Source organism: Petaurus breviceps, unplaced genomic scaffold, assembly GCF_028583685.1.
Source record: "Petaurus breviceps papuanus isolate PSGF00001 unplaced genomic scaffold, PetGlider_PUasm1.0 37, whole genome shotgun sequence".
NCBI classification, from domain to species: domain Eukaryota; kingdom Metazoa; phylum Chordata; class Mammalia; order Diprotodontia; family Petauridae; genus Petaurus; species Petaurus breviceps.
In genome coordinates this window covers 59049558-59066798 of record NW_027186296.1, presented here as the reverse complement: position 1 = coordinate 59066798, position 17241 = coordinate 59049558, and the positions used below count along the sequence as shown (strand labels likewise).

General features: G+C 34.7%; 1 protein-coding gene across 5 annotated transcripts in view; it reads left to right on the top strand.

The window, feature by feature from the left end:
• CHD2 (chromodomain helicase DNA binding protein 2) overlaps positions 1-17241 on the top strand; it is a 153458-nt gene that overhangs the window by 66851 nt on the left and 69366 nt on the right. For all 5 annotated transcript variants that reach the window (XM_069098519.1, XM_069098521.1, XM_069098517.1 and 2 more), the window contains exons 17-20: positions 1900-2116; positions 7407-7496; positions 8408-8598; positions 16572-16760. In XM_069098519.1, the coding sequence (XP_068954620.1) occupies positions 1900-2116; positions 7407-7496; positions 8408-8598; positions 16572-16760 (687 nt within the window). The remainder of the gene's footprint in view (positions 1-1899; positions 2117-7406; positions 7497-8407; positions 8599-16571; positions 16761-17241) is intronic.

The following is a 17241-nucleotide window of genomic DNA, read 5'->3' as shown; positions in this document are numbered from 1 at the left end:
TCTAAGTAGTGTCTGGAACATGAACAACTCTCTCATGTGCCTTGCTCAGGGAATTGCAGTAGATTATCTCTGAGGGGAGACACAGACACACACACACACACACACACATTGTAAAATAAACTCTAATTCAGAAATAAACTTTGTTTTAACTAAAAGAACCATGTGATACTGCACACCTGGTAAAGTCCATCATGTATACTAATACATAAATGAGGAGTCTTAAAGAACTTTGGCTACATGTGAAATAGCCACGTGTGGCTTGAGAACTTCAGTCTGTAAATAATATTGTCCTGAACCATTGAGTATTTGCCCAGAATGGTAATAGCTTTACCTACTCTTAGTTCAGTGGAATAACTGGACTAGTGAGAGAAGTTCACTTTATACTGTCTCATCCTTGCCTCAAAACCTGCCAAAAGGATCATTACAGGGCATATAATAACATTAAACCAAATTGCCATTATAATGTAATCTCACAAAATCACAGGAGGTCACTTTATACCTGCCCATTTTCCTGCCTTTCACTGACAGGAATACTGAAGAGGAGAGAAGTTTTATAAAAGAAAAAAAATTTCTTCCTTAAAATTAATTATTTTTGGAGAAGGAGAATTAACTCAAATATGGAATTTATAAAAATACCTAAAACTAAGCACACACTGAGCATTATGGAGGCATTCTTTTCTCATTTTCTCTACCTTCCCTCCCTACCTAACTCTAAAATGAGATAATATTTGTGAAGCACTTAGCATAGTACCTGACACAGAGAAGGTAATATAGAAATGCTTATTCTTCTTTCCTTCCCCATAGTATGGAATTCTAGATTTTATGTTTAGTTATTTTGACTTACTTGAATATTAGTTTTTTCCTGTTTCAGACTTTAACAGTGAATAGGTTAACTTTAATACTTTGTTTTTTAATTTACTATTTGCTTATGAACTTTGATGGACGTTTTTCTTCCCTTCTCCTGGGTCAATGACAAAATATTTATTATGTGACTTCACTCTCAGAATTCTAGTTATTCCAGAATTTGTGTATAGCATTTCAGTTTAAAAAGTAGATATCAGATGTGTTCATGGATGTAGATAGACTAAAATCTCTGTCCCTTAATATGACCATGAATATTTATCAGTTGTCACTTCCCATTTTAGGAAAAGCTCAGGTATTGGAATAAAGGTCAAGGCTGCAATAGAGAAATCTCAAAGAAATTTGACTTGACTTTAATATAGACATATACATATATACATACATATATATCTGTGAGATATGTATATATGTGTAGATAGATCCCGTTTTTGATGAATGAGACTTTAAGGTGGCATCTATTCACCATGTGTTAATTGAGTACCTACTATGTTGATGACACTGAGGCATTGTAAATGAACTTCTTTTCTAAAAGGATTAGAAAAAAGAATTATAGGGGTGACTAGGTGGTGCAGTGAATAGAGCACCGGCCCTGGAGTCAGGAGGACCTGAGTTCAAATATGGCCTCAGATATTTAACACAAAAACTATCCATGTGACCTTGGGCAAGTCACTTAACCCCAACTGCCCTCCAAAAAGCAAAAAAGAATTATATGTTCCCCCCAGCTCCTAGTGCTTTCCCCTTTGAGATTAGTTTCCATCTTCTCTGTATATATTGTGTATGTACCTAGTTTTTTTTATGTTTGTCTCCCTCATGAGAATGTGAACTCTTTGAGGATGGGGATTATTTTTTTCTTTCTTTGTGTCCCTAGTGCTAAGCCCATTGCCTTGCACAGAGTGATTATATTTATATTGAAGAAATTGAGGTGCACGATTGGAAACTCTACTCATGCAATGATGCATTGGCAGAGTTGGTATTTTTATATTTTTTGGTTTTCATTAAATTGAATGGGTGAGTTATGATTCCTTTCTTTCCCCCCAGGAGTAACAGTGTGATTCTTGCTGATGAAATGGGCCTAGGAAAAACCATCCAGACCATATCATTCCTTTCCTATTTGTTCCATCAACACCAGCTGTATGGCCCCTTTCTTGTAGTGGTGCCTTTATCTACTCTCACTTCATGGCAGAGAGAATTTGAAATATGGGCGCCAGAGATTAATGTAGTGGTTTACATCGGAGACCTGATGAGCAGAAATACGGTGTGTAAACAAAAAGAGAACCGGATTATAGTGTGTATCATTCATGTTTTGTAGCATCTTAAAGCTATTAATACTATAGAAAGTCCTGTTTGATTGGCTTATTGGTTTTATGTATCACAAGAGTACAATAAAAATGTAAACTTTAAAAACATATTTAAAGAAAAACAGTTGTACCATGTTGGCTAAAAATATTTATCATTCATTACTCCCAACAGATGTAAAGTGTCCATATTGTATCACATGAATACCACTTTTTTAAATGATAGCTCCTTTATGAAATGTTTCCTTCTCTCTTGCCTTATAAGTATAGAAATAAATTAAATGTCATATGGAACCACTTCTTTTATAAGAGTTCTGCCCTAATTTTCTTTTAAAATTATAAAATAGAATAAAGGTCTAATAGTTAATTCATGTTATCTTACTTTTTAGGCAGAACCATAAGAAAATAGTTATAAGTACAATAGCTTATCAGAGCTCTTAAAAACTAGGGTTCTGTGCTCAGGGCCAAGGAGGTTGAAGATAAGCTACATCTGAAATGAAAGGAATCTTTTCATAGATAATAAATTTGTTTACATGTTGTCCTCCTCTCTTCCAGAATAAAATGTGAATCTGAGAGTACAGACAGGACAATTTTTAATTTAAAATTTTTTCTTTTTAATCTTCAGTACTTAGCCTCGCACAGTTCCTCAAACATAGTAGGCATTCAATAAATGAATTTTGGTTTGGAATTTGTTAGTTTGTTCATAATTATAGTCACCAAGAAAATCAACAGGCAATGGAATTAGGTGTAGGGTTAGGAAAAAGGAATTTTTGTCATAAACTATTCCACTAACTCATATAATCTTGGGCAAGCTAGTTTACCTTGCTTGGGATTCAGTTTCCTCATCTTCAAAGAGAGAAAGTTGGATGAGAGAATACCTTCTGTTTTTGATAGTCTGGGAATTTATAACAGTGATTGTGACTGCAATTTGATTTGCTTCCCTTTTTTCCAAGTCAGTAGTATAAACATTAGTGTAGGTGCCATATTTAACATTGAGAGCTAATTTGAACATTAAGCACTTGAGATACTCAAACACTGCCACTAGGTAGTATCAAGTAAAACTAAAGGTTTTAAACTGAGTTTAGTCTTCATGGAAACTGAGGATTTTAAGAAATGTAGGTGAGGAGGGAATATATTCCAGGCATAGGGGACAGCCAGTACCAAGGCATTGAAATGGGAAATTGAGTGCAGTGTATAAGGACACTCTTTTGACTGGACTCTGAGGATGCTATACATATTTGATATGTTAATTTAAATTATTCTTACCCTTTTATTAAAACAAATCACCTAATCTCCAGCAGGTATTACCTTTTGTGCTCTAGTTTTGAATTATTTAAGTATTACAATACCCAGATGAAAGAATCTACAGAAAGTGAAGTACAATCTTTAAAATGAAACAAAGCAAAACCCACCACTCAAAAGCAGTTTTCATAAATGATACAGATTAGTGTTGGCTTGTCATAGAATTCAGTTAAATCATTCTCATCTAAGCTGTACTCATGTGCTTTTCACAGCAAACATATTGAGGTGTATTTTAGTAAAGTTGTTCTTTGTTGCTCTGTTGTGTTATGGCCATGACTAGGTTTTCTAAGGTCATGCTAGTGACATGTTAAATCTGGAAGGCTTTATCAAACTGGAAAACTAATTTAGTATGGGCTTGGTGATAGATTGAATATAATCGACTTAGTTAAGTTTGAAGTGTCTTATCATCAGATTGCATTCAAGTGATCAGTTTTCTTGGCTGTAGCAAAACTTCTAAACTTTTAAAATCAGGGTTCTTAACTTGGGGTCTATGAACAGTTTTTAAAAGTTGTTAATTGTGTTTCAAAATAATTTTTCTTTGTAATCCTGTATATTTTATCTTACATATTTAAAAACAATAGCCTGAGAAGGGGTCCATAGGCTTTACCAGACTGCAAAATAATTTTTCTTTGTAATCCTGTATATTTTATCTTACATATTTAAAAACAATAGCCTGAGAAGGGGTCCATAGGCTTTACCAGACTGCCAGGTTAGAAGGGGTGGTCTGTCATACAAAAATGCTTTAAAAAAATCATACTGAATCACAGAGAAGTTGCAGTGTATTGAGAAACACCATACTGATTAAGACACAGATCTTTGGGCCATTAAGTACAGAGGACAAAAATTCGTGTAATATATACCTATTCTTGTATAATTAAAGGTAAAAAGAGTGAAATCTAAGCAAAATTATTAAATTATCAGAGTGAGTGAGAGTATATGTGTGTGTATGTATGTGTGGGAGGCAATTTCAACTTCCCTTTCTCCCCTGTGCCAATTCTTCCTCTCTTCCATTAAAATAAGGAAGGCCCTATCTGATACTAGCCAATTTTATTTACTTTATCCTTTGAGATGAATTAATTTGGTAGATTCAGCATAGCATAGTGGATAGAGATTTAGCCTCAGAGTCAGGAAGATACAGGGTCAAGTCCTGCCTCTGACATATAGTGGTTTTGTAAACCATGCCAAGATACTTAGTCACTCGTTGAGTCGGCATACTTTGTAAAACTGAGTTGAAAAAGTGAGGAACTCTTGTTGGTAGAGAGATTTCCTCACCTGCAATTCCTTACACTAATGAAATCTCAAGATCTGAACAAAAAAATTTTTCTGGATACATTTCCTCATCATTAACATGACATTGGGTCAACAGCAGCCTCTTTGGACTTCAACTATAACAATAAAAACAGTTTTAAAAAGCTAGCATTTATATAGTGCTTTAAGTTTTACAGAGCACCCTTTAAATATTACTTCATTTGATCTTCACAACAATCCTTGGAGGTAAGTATTATAATTATCCCCATTTTATAGATGAGGAAATGAGGCAGGCAGGCAGGGGTTAAGTGACTTACCCTGGGTCATGTAGCTAGAAAGTGTCCAAAGCAAGTTTTGGACTTAGATCTTTCTGAGTACAGGTCCAGCATTCTATCCATTGGACCACCTAGCTACTTTATAAAATAAAGGGGTAAGATTTTTATGATTTCTAGGTTTCCTTCCAGCTCTAAATCCTATAATCTTAGAGATTATTTTTTCTACTATTAGCTATTCCTTGTATTTTTACCCCCAACAATTAGCACAGTGCCTGCTACATATTAAGTGCAGAAATGCTTATATCATTTATTCATTCTGATTATAAAGTTTCTGAAATTGTAACTTTTCCTATTTTAAAGTGTTTTATAATCTATATTCTTTCCCAAATTAATCTGAATTATCAAGATTTTAATATGTGTGCTAAACAGAAGTATTGTCTTTGTAAATTTTGGGCATGAGGAGAGTGACTATTAAGAGTCTATTTTAATACTTTTGTTAGGGTGATCTACTTTGTTTGAAAATACACACACACACACGATGAAGTTATAGTCCTAATACTTTTATTCGTGTTATTGCCTTTTATTTTAACTTTTCACTTATTTAGTATTTATAAGAGAGTCTTGCAATAAAATTTGTCAAACAAAAAGCATTTTAAAAACACACTTTATAGGTATGAAAGTGCTAGATGCCAGGGATATGAAGACAAAATGAAGCAGTCCCTGCTCTGAAAGACCTTAACATTCCATTAGGAGAGACAATTTGTATATATTTAAACATAAACAAAATCGTTGCAAGTTGATTTTTGTTGCGGAGAATACTAGCACTGCGGGGAATCAAGAAAGACCTAAGGCAGAAGTCTGACCTTGAGTTGAGTATTAAAAGAAACTGGGACTGGGAAACTAGGACTAAGGGGCTGAGGGAATACATTCTAGTTGTAGAGAACAGCCAACACAAAAGCTCAGTGATGGGAGATGGACTGCCATGGCACAGTCCTAAGGTCAACTTGCCCAAGTGAGAGGAAACATAAAGGGTAGGAATGTATAATGTGCTGTGATGGTAGGTTGGGGCCATATTGTGAAGGGCTTTAAATGCCAAACAGAAAATTCTTTTTGATCCTAGAGGTAACAGGGAGCCACTGGAGTGACTGAGTCCTGGAGTGGCATGAGGAAAATCACACTGATAACTGTATAAGGGGTGGATTGGAATGGAGAAAGACTTGTAGCAGTAAGACCAGTAAGGAGGCTATTTTAATAGTGTGGACAAGAAATAATATGGGCCTCAACTAAGGTCACAGCTGTATGGGTAGAGATGTTATGGAGGAATATAGGACAGGATATGGCAACTGATGGTTGTGGGGTTGGTGAGAGTGAGTAATTGAGTATGATACCAAAGTCATAAACCCGGATGATTGGAAGGATAGTGATACTATTGACAGTAATTGGGAAATTTGAAAGATGACTGGGTTTGAGAGGCGAAGATAATGAGTTCTCTTTTGGATATGTTTAGTTTGAGATGCTTGGGGGACATGTAGTTCAAAATATTCCATGGGCAATTGATGATATGACATTAGAGCTTAGGAAAGAGACCAGGGCTGAATATATAAATCTAGAAATCATCTTCATGCAGTTTATAATAAAAACTGAAAGATTTGATGAGGTCACAAAGTAAGAATATGGAGACAATAGAAGGGGCCTAGGATGGAGCCTTAGGGACATGCACAGATAAGGGCATGGTATGTCTGATAATTCAGCAGAAGAGTTTGAGAAGTGACTTGTCAGGTAGGAGAATCATAAAATCATAGGTTTAGAATCAGAAGGGATCTTAGAGGTCATCAGATCTAGCCTCTTTGTTGAGAGAGTTATATCACAAAATGCTAGAGGATTGTGTGGTCAGTAGTATCAAATGCTGTGTAGAGGTCAAGAAGGATGAGGTTTGAGAAAAGTCCAGAGATTGACCGTTAAGAGATTATTGATAACTTTCAAGAGAGCAACTTCAGTTAAGTGATGAATGGATTAAAAAAGGGCAGTTTCTGAAGCTATTATTGTTCCCTTTCATGGTGGTGGCAGTAATAGACTGGAAGTAGGCCCAATGTCCCAGAGATGATGATGCTACTATTTGCAGAGTTTCTTGGGCATACGATTCTGGGTGTCCACTTCACAGGGTCATGGTGTCAGTGGTCATCTTATCTGTCTTGTTTATGCTATTTGCACCCTCCCTTAGGGTACTTCATTGCATTATGAAGTTGGAAGCAAGAGATAGAGAAGTAAATGAGAGAGTAAAGGCTACAATTACAGTTTTTTTTCTAGAAATTTGACTGAGAAATGGAGGGAGAGATGAAGGACAGTAGCCAGAGCCAGTGTCCTTTTATTTGGATGATAAAAAGTTCAGTAGTACTTGGATTTCAATTATTGATTTCTTTTATAGATACGGGAATATGAATGGATCCATTCTCAAACCAAGAGGTTAAAGTTTAATGCACTTATAACAACATATGAGATCCTCCTTAAAGATAAGGTATGTAAGGCATGGTTCACATTCATGAACACCATTTATGATTTGTCCAAGTTCTAGGGCCTGTGTTTTTCACTTTTTGTCATAATAGTTAATGTTCTCCTGCTGGCTTTTGACCTTTGTAAGGAAAAAAAGAGTATTTTGGGAACCTGGGTAGGTGAAGAAACCAAATGCTAGAAGGGATACTTAGAGATAACCTAGTTCAACTCCCTCACATTTTACAGAAGAGGAAATCTGGGCCCAAAGAAGGGAAGGGACTTTCCTGAGGTAATACTAGTCAGTGGTAGATTCAGGACTAAAGTCTAGCTCTCTTGTTCCTAGTCTAATGGTTGGTGGTGCTTGTTGTTGTTTTAATTATCTGTTGTATTATTTTCCAAAAGAGAAAACTTTTTTGCTTTCTATAGGAAAATAACTTTCACACAAAACAAAATGAAGACTGTGAACTTGCCAAACCTTTTGTAGATGGTTTTTATAAGAATCAAAGCATTCCTTACAAAAGATAGACATTTTTAGTTCTAGGCAGATTCCATTAGTGCCAAGGGAAGAGTTTTTAGGTTGATATAATCTATAGTTTCTGAGTGTTCCTCAAATCCCAGTGTTGTGATAGAGCCTAGTTAAGAGGAGAATGGTGTGTCATAAAGAGTACAAATCATTTTTGCTCTCCTTTTATTTGATCATAAACTGGGGATATGCAAAAGGAGTCCTACTTTCATAATTTTTTAGGGATTATAGTTCACTTTTGACTAATGCATGCCCCAGTCTAAGCAGCTAAGACCACAAGTGATCTTTTTCATGTCTAAGACAATGTGGAATATTTTCCATACTTTGTAATGATGTTTGCATGGAGATGATTAACACTTGAAACCACTTGCCCATCTGACTTGGTGGCTCGTTTTGTTTTGTTTTTACTTTAGACTGTGCTGGGCAGTATTAACTGGGCCTTTCTGGGAGTGGATGAAGCCCATCGGTTGAAGAATGATGACTCTTTATTGTATAAAACTCTGATTGATTTCAAGTCCAACCATAGGCTCCTGATTACTGGGACCCCTCTTCAGAATTCCCTCAAAGAGCTCTGGTCCTTGCTGCACTTTATTATGCCAGAGAAGTAAGCTCTTTCCTGTGTACTTCAAAAGATGCTAGAATGTTTGCAATGCCAAATGATATTAAATCTTTTATCATCCATCCAGGAAAATAAATGGCATGATTTGGGGAGGTTGTAGCATGATTTTTAGCAATGTAAATGCAGAAACAATAGTATCATTTTGGGATTAAAAAAAGGCATAGGGGTCAGAATTCTTTTTTTTTTCAAGCAGTTGGGGTTAAGTAACTTGCTCAAGGTGCACGGCCAGTTTTGTGTGGGTGCCGAGTACCTGAGGCCGGAACCAATCCTGGGTCTCCCGACGCCGGGGCCGATGCTCTTACTGCGCCACCTGGCCTCCCCTTGGGGTCAGAATTCTTGAAAGTCACATATCTTGTCATCCAGAAATTTTAAACTGACTAATTTGTAAAGGCAAATAAATATGAAATATGGTAAATAAAAATGATGTAGCAAACATTGGTCAGTTTCTGAAGTACTACAATATATGATTAGTTTAATTGAGGACTAAAAAATTTATTCAGAATTAATAAAATTTTGGAAGATACTTTTATATTGATTTCAGAAGGGCAAAGCAATATTTAGTGAGGTGCCTCTGCTAAAAGTATCTTTGTATATATGTAATATGCTTACTCTATGATTCAGGTGTACAGTTATTTGGCTAGGGTCTGCAAATGCATTCTAAGATAATTCAAACTTTTACTTTGATGCTCTTAAATATCTCCAATGTTCTACCTAGAGGTGGCTGTGTTATAATAGTAAATGTTTTTCTAATGTATGCTGTCTTTCATCCAGACCAAAGTAATGCCACTCACTGACTATATAAATCTAAGAACAAGTACTTTGAATTTTCTTCCTCTTCCCCAACCTCTCTGATTTTCCAGTAATGTTGATAATTTGCACTGCATCAACTCTCACTTTCTTTTGTGAATTCTTGGATGTGTGAATGAGATCACTGACAGCAACATTTTTTTTCTTTGAAAAGTTAATTTGCCCATGTGAGAACTAAAACAGTGATGTGGGATTTATTAATCTAATGCAAATAATACTTGTAGCCAGTCTTTTCATTCATACTTTTTGTGTGCTAGTATGTGTGTGTATACATACACATAATGTATATACATATATAAACCCATTTATTATGTGTGCATATACATATATATTCATGCACATAAGCATAAACAAACATGAAGTAAAACTGTTATTTAGTAAGCTAGTATATAGTCTTATTTTCTTCAAAAAGTTGTTAACGTGAATGAACAAAACATTCTCTCAAGAGTTTTGTGAGCCATTTTGGAAATAGGGTATTTGTTAAAATGATAGGGGTCCCCCAGAGAAGATACTGGCTTTGGTAAAATAATACCATATTCTTCAGCATTCATACACATTTTAAGGGGAATTTAAAGATTCAAGTCTTGTGATAGTATAGTAAACTTGTTTTCTGGATGCAAATGTTTTATATTGTCTCCTTAATAAGTACTCTGTGTGTGTGTGTGTGTGTGTTCCATAGTTCATACTTAAAGGAATCTGGCTAGGTGATATAGGATCTGTAATGAGACACAGAACTTTAGTGTAATTGTAACTTAGAGTTGTGGTTTTTTGTTGTTGGTTTTTTTTTCTTTTCATCATTAAGCCAACATTCATGTAGTAAGAGTTTACTGTCTTCGAGGCACTATAGGTTCTGAACTCATAATACATAAGTATAAGACATGATAGGCTAGTCACTTTCAAAGATCTTGCAGTCTGTTTGAAGAGATAGGACTTAAATATTTAAAAGAGAATAAAAAATGCCTAGGAGCAAATTTTAACTGACTTCATTCTGTATTTCCCATAAAACTTGTTTTCTGGGTAGTTTTCTCCCTTTTGTTTGTAGACCAGTTTTTTCCAACCTTTTTGTCAACTTATCTCTTTACACATCCCTGGTTATAGTATTCATCTTTAATTGTCTCCATTTTGATTCTGAATCAGAGCAGTCCCAGAGGTACTGACAGAAGTAGAAATGGCATTAAAGAGAACAAAGATGGGAAAAGCAGCTTGATTAGATTGAGTATAGATAGAGGAAAATTGTGGAACTGATACATCTGTGGCATTTAGGAAGCTATGTAAAAAGTATCTAGAGGAGGGGGAGATAAAAAAGTATGGAAAAAGTCTCAGATTTTACTGATGGCAAAAAAAAAAGGTGACTGAGAGAACATCAAAAACTATATGTCTATTTTTCCACCTCATAATAATAGCTAGCATTTATATACACAGTGCTTTAAAGTTTGCAAAATGCTTTACAAATATTACCTTATTTGATCCTTACAACAACCCTGAGAGTTATTATTCCCATTTTACAGATGAGAAAATTGAAACAAGTAAGAGGTTAAGTGACATGCCCAGGGTCACATAGCTGATGATGTTTGAGGCCAGGTTTAACTCAGGTCTTCCTGAATCCAAGTCCAGTACTCTGTTTATTGCTCCACTTAGCTGATTCTGATCTAAATGGAATCTTTAAATTCTGCCTTTATCTTTATCTTCTTGTGTACTTCATTTAAAAAATTGTTCTTGTTTCTTTTTCAACCTCTTAAATCATTCTTTCTTTTAAAAGAATAATCTCTAGAGAGATAGCAATTTATTTCATTAATTGCTCTTTCCTTTGTAGTTGTATTTAATTATCTTTCTTGTTTATTGTTTGGAGTGTTTGCTACCTGAATACATTGCTCTTGTCTATTTTTTTTTTAGTAGGGATACCTCTAATGCCTCTTTTTTATTGAATATCATTCATCTTTCTTCATCAATTATTTGGCTCATATTTTTTGGGTTTTGGGTTATATCGTGGTCTTGCTTTGAAGAATATGATTATTCTATTTGCATAATAAGTTGTTTGTGAATACAGAATACTGCTGTTATTTGATTTTCCTTTTGAAGATCTTTTTTGTGACAGCTTGTGGAATATGTCTGTTGGTATTGGAATTGTAGAATTTAATCATCATGTGTGTTTAAAGTAAAAATATGGGTTTTTTATTTTTCTGTTTTTTTCTGGAGACAATTTGTGTATTGTTTTGATTGGTGCTTTGTTTTCTGTATTTAGAAGTTCTAGAGAGTTTTCTTGCATTATTTCCTTTTTTATGGTGTTCACATTTTAAATTTAATATAGTCTTCTGGAAGACCTGTTATTTATAAATTGTCTTTGAGCATCCTACCTTCCAGATCAATTGTTTTTGCTATATAGAGACAGTATATTCTTTTAGTATTATTACAGTTTGTTTCTCTTCTTCTAGGTAGTCCTTCACTTAAGTATATTTATATTCTGAATCCATTGCTTTCTGTTTGCTCCTTTGGAGAGATTTGCCAACATAGATTTAAGTTTTTCCTGTTAATTATTTTTTCTGTTCAGGCAGTAAGTTCTGACATTTGTTCTCCTCTGACTTGTTCTTTTTATGATTTTTATTTCTCCATTGAACCATTTTGGAATATTATCTTGTTGTTCCATGTTTTTTTGGGGTTCAAGAGGGTTTTGTGTCTCACCAGAAGGTTCAGTTTTCTTTGTTTTATAATATTTTGGATTAGTTTGTAATCTTTTTTAATGCTTCAATATTCATTCTCATTTATCTGCTTGTATTGTAGATTTTAAATTGAATTTTCTTCCTTTTGAAATTTGGATGGTTTTAACCTTTTTTACTTAGATTTGCTGTTAGTAATTTTCTGATTCTTCCCCTCTTTGAGAGTGGGTATATTTGGAGCTGGAATGTAAAGCTGCCTCAACCTTCTTCCATGTTTAGTGAATTTACTTTTCAAGCAAGATTTGGCAAATAAAATAAAGCAATGTTCTACATCTTTATTATCTCACAAGTGACTGAACAATGTAGAGAATATAAGTCCTATTTTCTTTGTTGATTATGAAAAGTATTTGATTTTGTAGAACAAAACTCTGTATTACAGGTTCTTTTAAAACAGTGTCTCCATCCACTTATCAAGATCATTCAAGATTCCTTGAAAGAATTAACAATAGAAATGACTTTTTAATAACTGATAATAAACATCAACTGGGGCATAAAATAGGGAGATGTATTTGTGTCAAAATATTCATGACGTGTGATGGGAGAGGTCCAGTGCAAGGTCAGTAGATCAACGAGCATATATTAGGTGCCCCCTGTGTGATTGGGATACAAATACAAAGAATGAAACAATCCTTACTACCTGGAGTTTACATTATAATTGGAGAGACAACAAGGACATATAAATATTTAGTGAATAAATGCAAATAAATACCATGTAGTTAAATAAAGAATAGTTTGAAAGGAAGGGCACTCACATTTGAAGAGATCAGGAAAGGTTTCATGTAGAATGTGGTACTTAAGCTTAGTTTTCTTTTTATTCAGTTAATAGTATTTAATTTTTTTCCAATTACACATAAAGATAGTTTTCAACATTCATTTTTGTAAGATTTTGGGTTGCAAATTTTTTTCCTCTCCTTCCCACCTCCCCAAGACAGCAAGCAATCTGATATAAGTTATATATGTACAATCATGTTAAACATTCTTCCACATTAGTCATATTGTGAAAGTAGGATCAGAACAAAAGGGAAAAACCACTAGAAAGGAAAAACAAAAGACAATAAAAGTGAAAATGCTTCAATCTGTATTCAGACTCCGTAGTTCTTTCTCTGGATGTGGATAACATTTTCTATCACAAGTTTTTTGGCATTATCTTACTGAGAAGAGCAAAGTCTGTCATAGTTGATCATTGCACAGTGTTGCTGTTACTGTGTATAATGTTCTCCTGGTTCTGCTCACTTCACTGAACATCAATTCATGTAAATCTTTCCAGGTTTTTCTGAAATCTGCCTGTTTGTCATTTCCTATAGCACTATAGTATTCCATTACATTCATATACCACAACTTGTTCAGTCATTCCCTAACTGATTGGTATCTTCACAATTTCCAATTTTTTTGCCACCACATAAAGAACCGCTATAAATATCTTTGTATATCTGGCTCCCTTCCCCTTTTTATGATGTCATTGGGATACATACATAGTAGTGGTATTGCTGGATTGAAGGGTATGCACACTTTTATAACCCTTTGGGCATAGTTCCAAATTACTCTCCAGAATGGTTGGATCAGTTCACAACTCCACCAACAGTGCATTAGTGTTCCAGTTTTTCCACATCTCCAACATTTAACATTTTCCTTTTCTGTCATATTAGCTGATCTGATAGGTATGAGGTGGTATCTCAGAGATGTCTTTATTTGAATTCCTCTAATCAGTAGTGATTTAGAGCATTTTTTCATATGACTGTGATAGCTTTAATCTCTTCATCTGAAAACTGCCTGTTCATATTTAAACTTGGTTTTGAAGGAAGAGGAGGAGTCTATATTCCAGGCATGGAGGGACAGCTAGTGCAATATCACAGAGTTGGGAGGTATAGTATCATGGGTAAGCAATAAAGAATCCAGTTTGGCTGGGTCACAGAGTTTAAGGTGGGGAGTAATATACAGTGAGGCCAGAAAGATAGGTTGGGGCAAAATTTGAAAGGGTTTTAAAATCTAAACAGGCTTTTATATTTATTCTAGAGATGATAGTGGGAGCCACGGGAGTTTATTGAGAATGAGAGTAATTACAAGCCATAGGACATTGCAGACCCTTCTAAAAGAGATCTGTAATCACTTAAAGGAATTTGACTTGGCCATCCACACAGGAAGGACCAATTGGAAGAAGAATTTGTCCACTGCTCAGATTTTAACATGATCTGAAATGACATACTTGTCCCATAATATTTTTATCTGGACAATGAGGTGGGCCTGGAGTTAAAAGAAGAGGGTATTAGATTTTTTGAGAAATTGCAAAGCACTTACTAACGCCAAGATTCTTATAACAACAAAAGCCCACTTTTTTCAGTATGTTTTGTCAGTATTGCTGTATGATATGAGTTGTGCAATTCTGCCTCTGCAAGACTAAAGATAAACACAGAGGGTGATGGAAAAGTGCATTGTGGGTGTGACTAGTCAAGAGCATGCTATGACAAGTGGGTAGCTAGAGGATTCCATTGGGGTCTTCATGATGTTAGAAGAAATCGAGGAGGGTCTCCAGTATGTTGAGTGAACCCTCTGTATTGAACCTTTGGGAGAACATAGACAAGAGCTGCACAGGATAGGCAGGTATTTGACAGTCTGTTACTATGAGAAACAATATTTAGAACTTTGGGAAACTCAAATAATCAGTACTCCTTTTGTAGTTTATGTTTATGAGAAAGAGAAATGTGATGCGAATGTGCCAATGTCAGATATTAGAAATAACCTTTATGGTATATATCATAAGGGTAATGCAAAGTAACCTTTACACTATACTTTCTACAGCTTAGTACTATAAATTGGTGATATATATAATGAGATGACCCCAAAAGAGTTTTTTTTTCTGAATCAGGAAGGAAAGATAAATTATATTGAATATATTTTGCGTTGGAAAGTAGATCAAGAACTGGCCTAAGAGTCAAGGTGACCTAGGTTCCAGTCCCCCTTATCACATGTACTGGTGATGTGATTCTGTGCAAATCATTTAACCTCTCATTGCCTCAGGCAACTCTAGAAGTTTCAATTTCAGAACCATTGCTGATCTTCACTGGTTAAAGGAGTTTTCCTCACCTGGAATTCCCAGCATCAATGAAATGACACCTTCTGACAAAAAAAAAATACCATTTTGTTATCTTTTAATACTTCAAACACTGGTAATTTTCACATAGTGCACAGTCTGTAGTTTGGAGAGTAAATCTTTTAAAATCTCCATCAGTTTCTTTTTGAGATTAATCTGGTTATGGCGTATTATAACATGCTGTCATATGTGTGTGGTGATGAGTCTGCATATGCTTTGAATTCTTTTTTCCAGTAGTTGTGATAGTTATGTGGATCCATCTCTGTGCTTTTGCCTGACAGCATGTACAGTATGTGTTTGTTAGACCACAGAATGGTGTTAGTTGTATTGGTCATGGAATATATTGACCCTGCCCACAAATCTGGCCTCAGTTAATATGGGTCAGTCAATATTTATTAACTTCATTTAGTGTGTAAGACAGTGTGTACTGTCTGAGCCGAGGGGGCACATCATGGAGAAAGAATATCCTCTAATAGTGTTGTAATCATATTTTTTGGCCATTTGGTAAATCACTGTACTTCATATTGTGAAACCTTTATTTTATATCTCTGGTAGTTTTTAGTTCCAATATTCCTATTCTAAATTAATATAATAGTTTTCGTCAGCCTCACCAAAGATTATGACTTGCTTTAGCCATTGAGCTCAGCATAGTTTTAACAACAAATTTTGGCTTAAGTGTACATGACTTACATGTTTCTAAACTAAGTTTGGTCTTTTGGATTGTGCTCTGTGTTCCTAAATGCTATTGATGTCAAAGACAGCCAGTTTTGTAGTTTTGTATATGCTTTTGTTTGACTTCCTGTAAATAGAGCCCTTTAAACTTTCCCTCCAGGAACAGTACAGGTTTTTTATGATAATTGTATTTCTTTAAGTAGCAACTGAAGTTTTAGTAGTGTGTCTGATTGATATTTCCAGTTCTTTCTTCCCAAGTAAATTACCTTTTATTAAAAAATTATAGCTCAACATAATTTTCCTTCATAAAATTTTCACCATCACTTTCCACAGTCATTTTCATTATTTTATATAACAGAAATATGCTAGTCTCAGAAATGTGATTATTTCAGAAATGAAAGCAATCGTTAACTATTTAAGTAACCCAGATAATTATATATTGGTTTTCTGACTCATGCTCAAATATTGGATTATTTTTGTTTCATTCCATTTTCATTTTTTGGTTTTCTGTTCTGTCTTATTTTTTTCTACAAGAATTAGAAATCAGTAATTTTATCCTGTTTAGTTGCCTTCTTTACAGTTAATTTCATGATGAAAAAATGTAAGTGTTTTTTAGAAATTCAAAGAGAGGAAATTTGTTTTCTCTATATAATTTAAAATTAGTATTTCACCCTTAGGTTTGAGTTCTGGGAAGATTTTGAAGATGACCATGGAAAAGGGAGAGAGAATGGTTACCAGAGTCTTCATAAGGTTCTAGAGCCTTTCCTTCTTCGAAGAGTAAAAAAGGATGTGGAAAAATCACTTCCAGCCAAAGTGGAACAGATTCTCAGGGTGGAGATGTCTGTACTTCAGAAGCAGTATTATAAGTAAGTTACTTCCTGAGTTGGCCATTAAATAGTATGGAGGAAGCAGGTGGAAATGCCTTCATTTGGGCAACCCTCAGTGAAAATCTTTGCTTTTTTATTTTTGGCCTATGCTGAATAATGATAGTTTCTTTTTTCATGTCTCCCTCTCCCCTTTTTTATTAGCACAAGTGATAATTAGTGCCATTCTGTTCTTGCTTAATGGCCCAAAATGTAGTCCAATTCCCAGAGAAATAATGATACTTTCTCTTTTTCCCCGTTACCCTAGGAAACAGATCATTATATTTAAGAATATTCATTAATAATCTTGCAGTTGGTACAAAGGGAGGAACATCCTTTCCCATCTGAAGTGTACTATATGCAACAGATTTAATACAAAGGGATTTGTGTCCTTGATTTAGGTTCTATTGTAGGGAGACCAACACTGGCTCAGACCATGGCTTCCGTAATTTAGAACTTTACTTCAAGGTTTTGAACCAGTTAT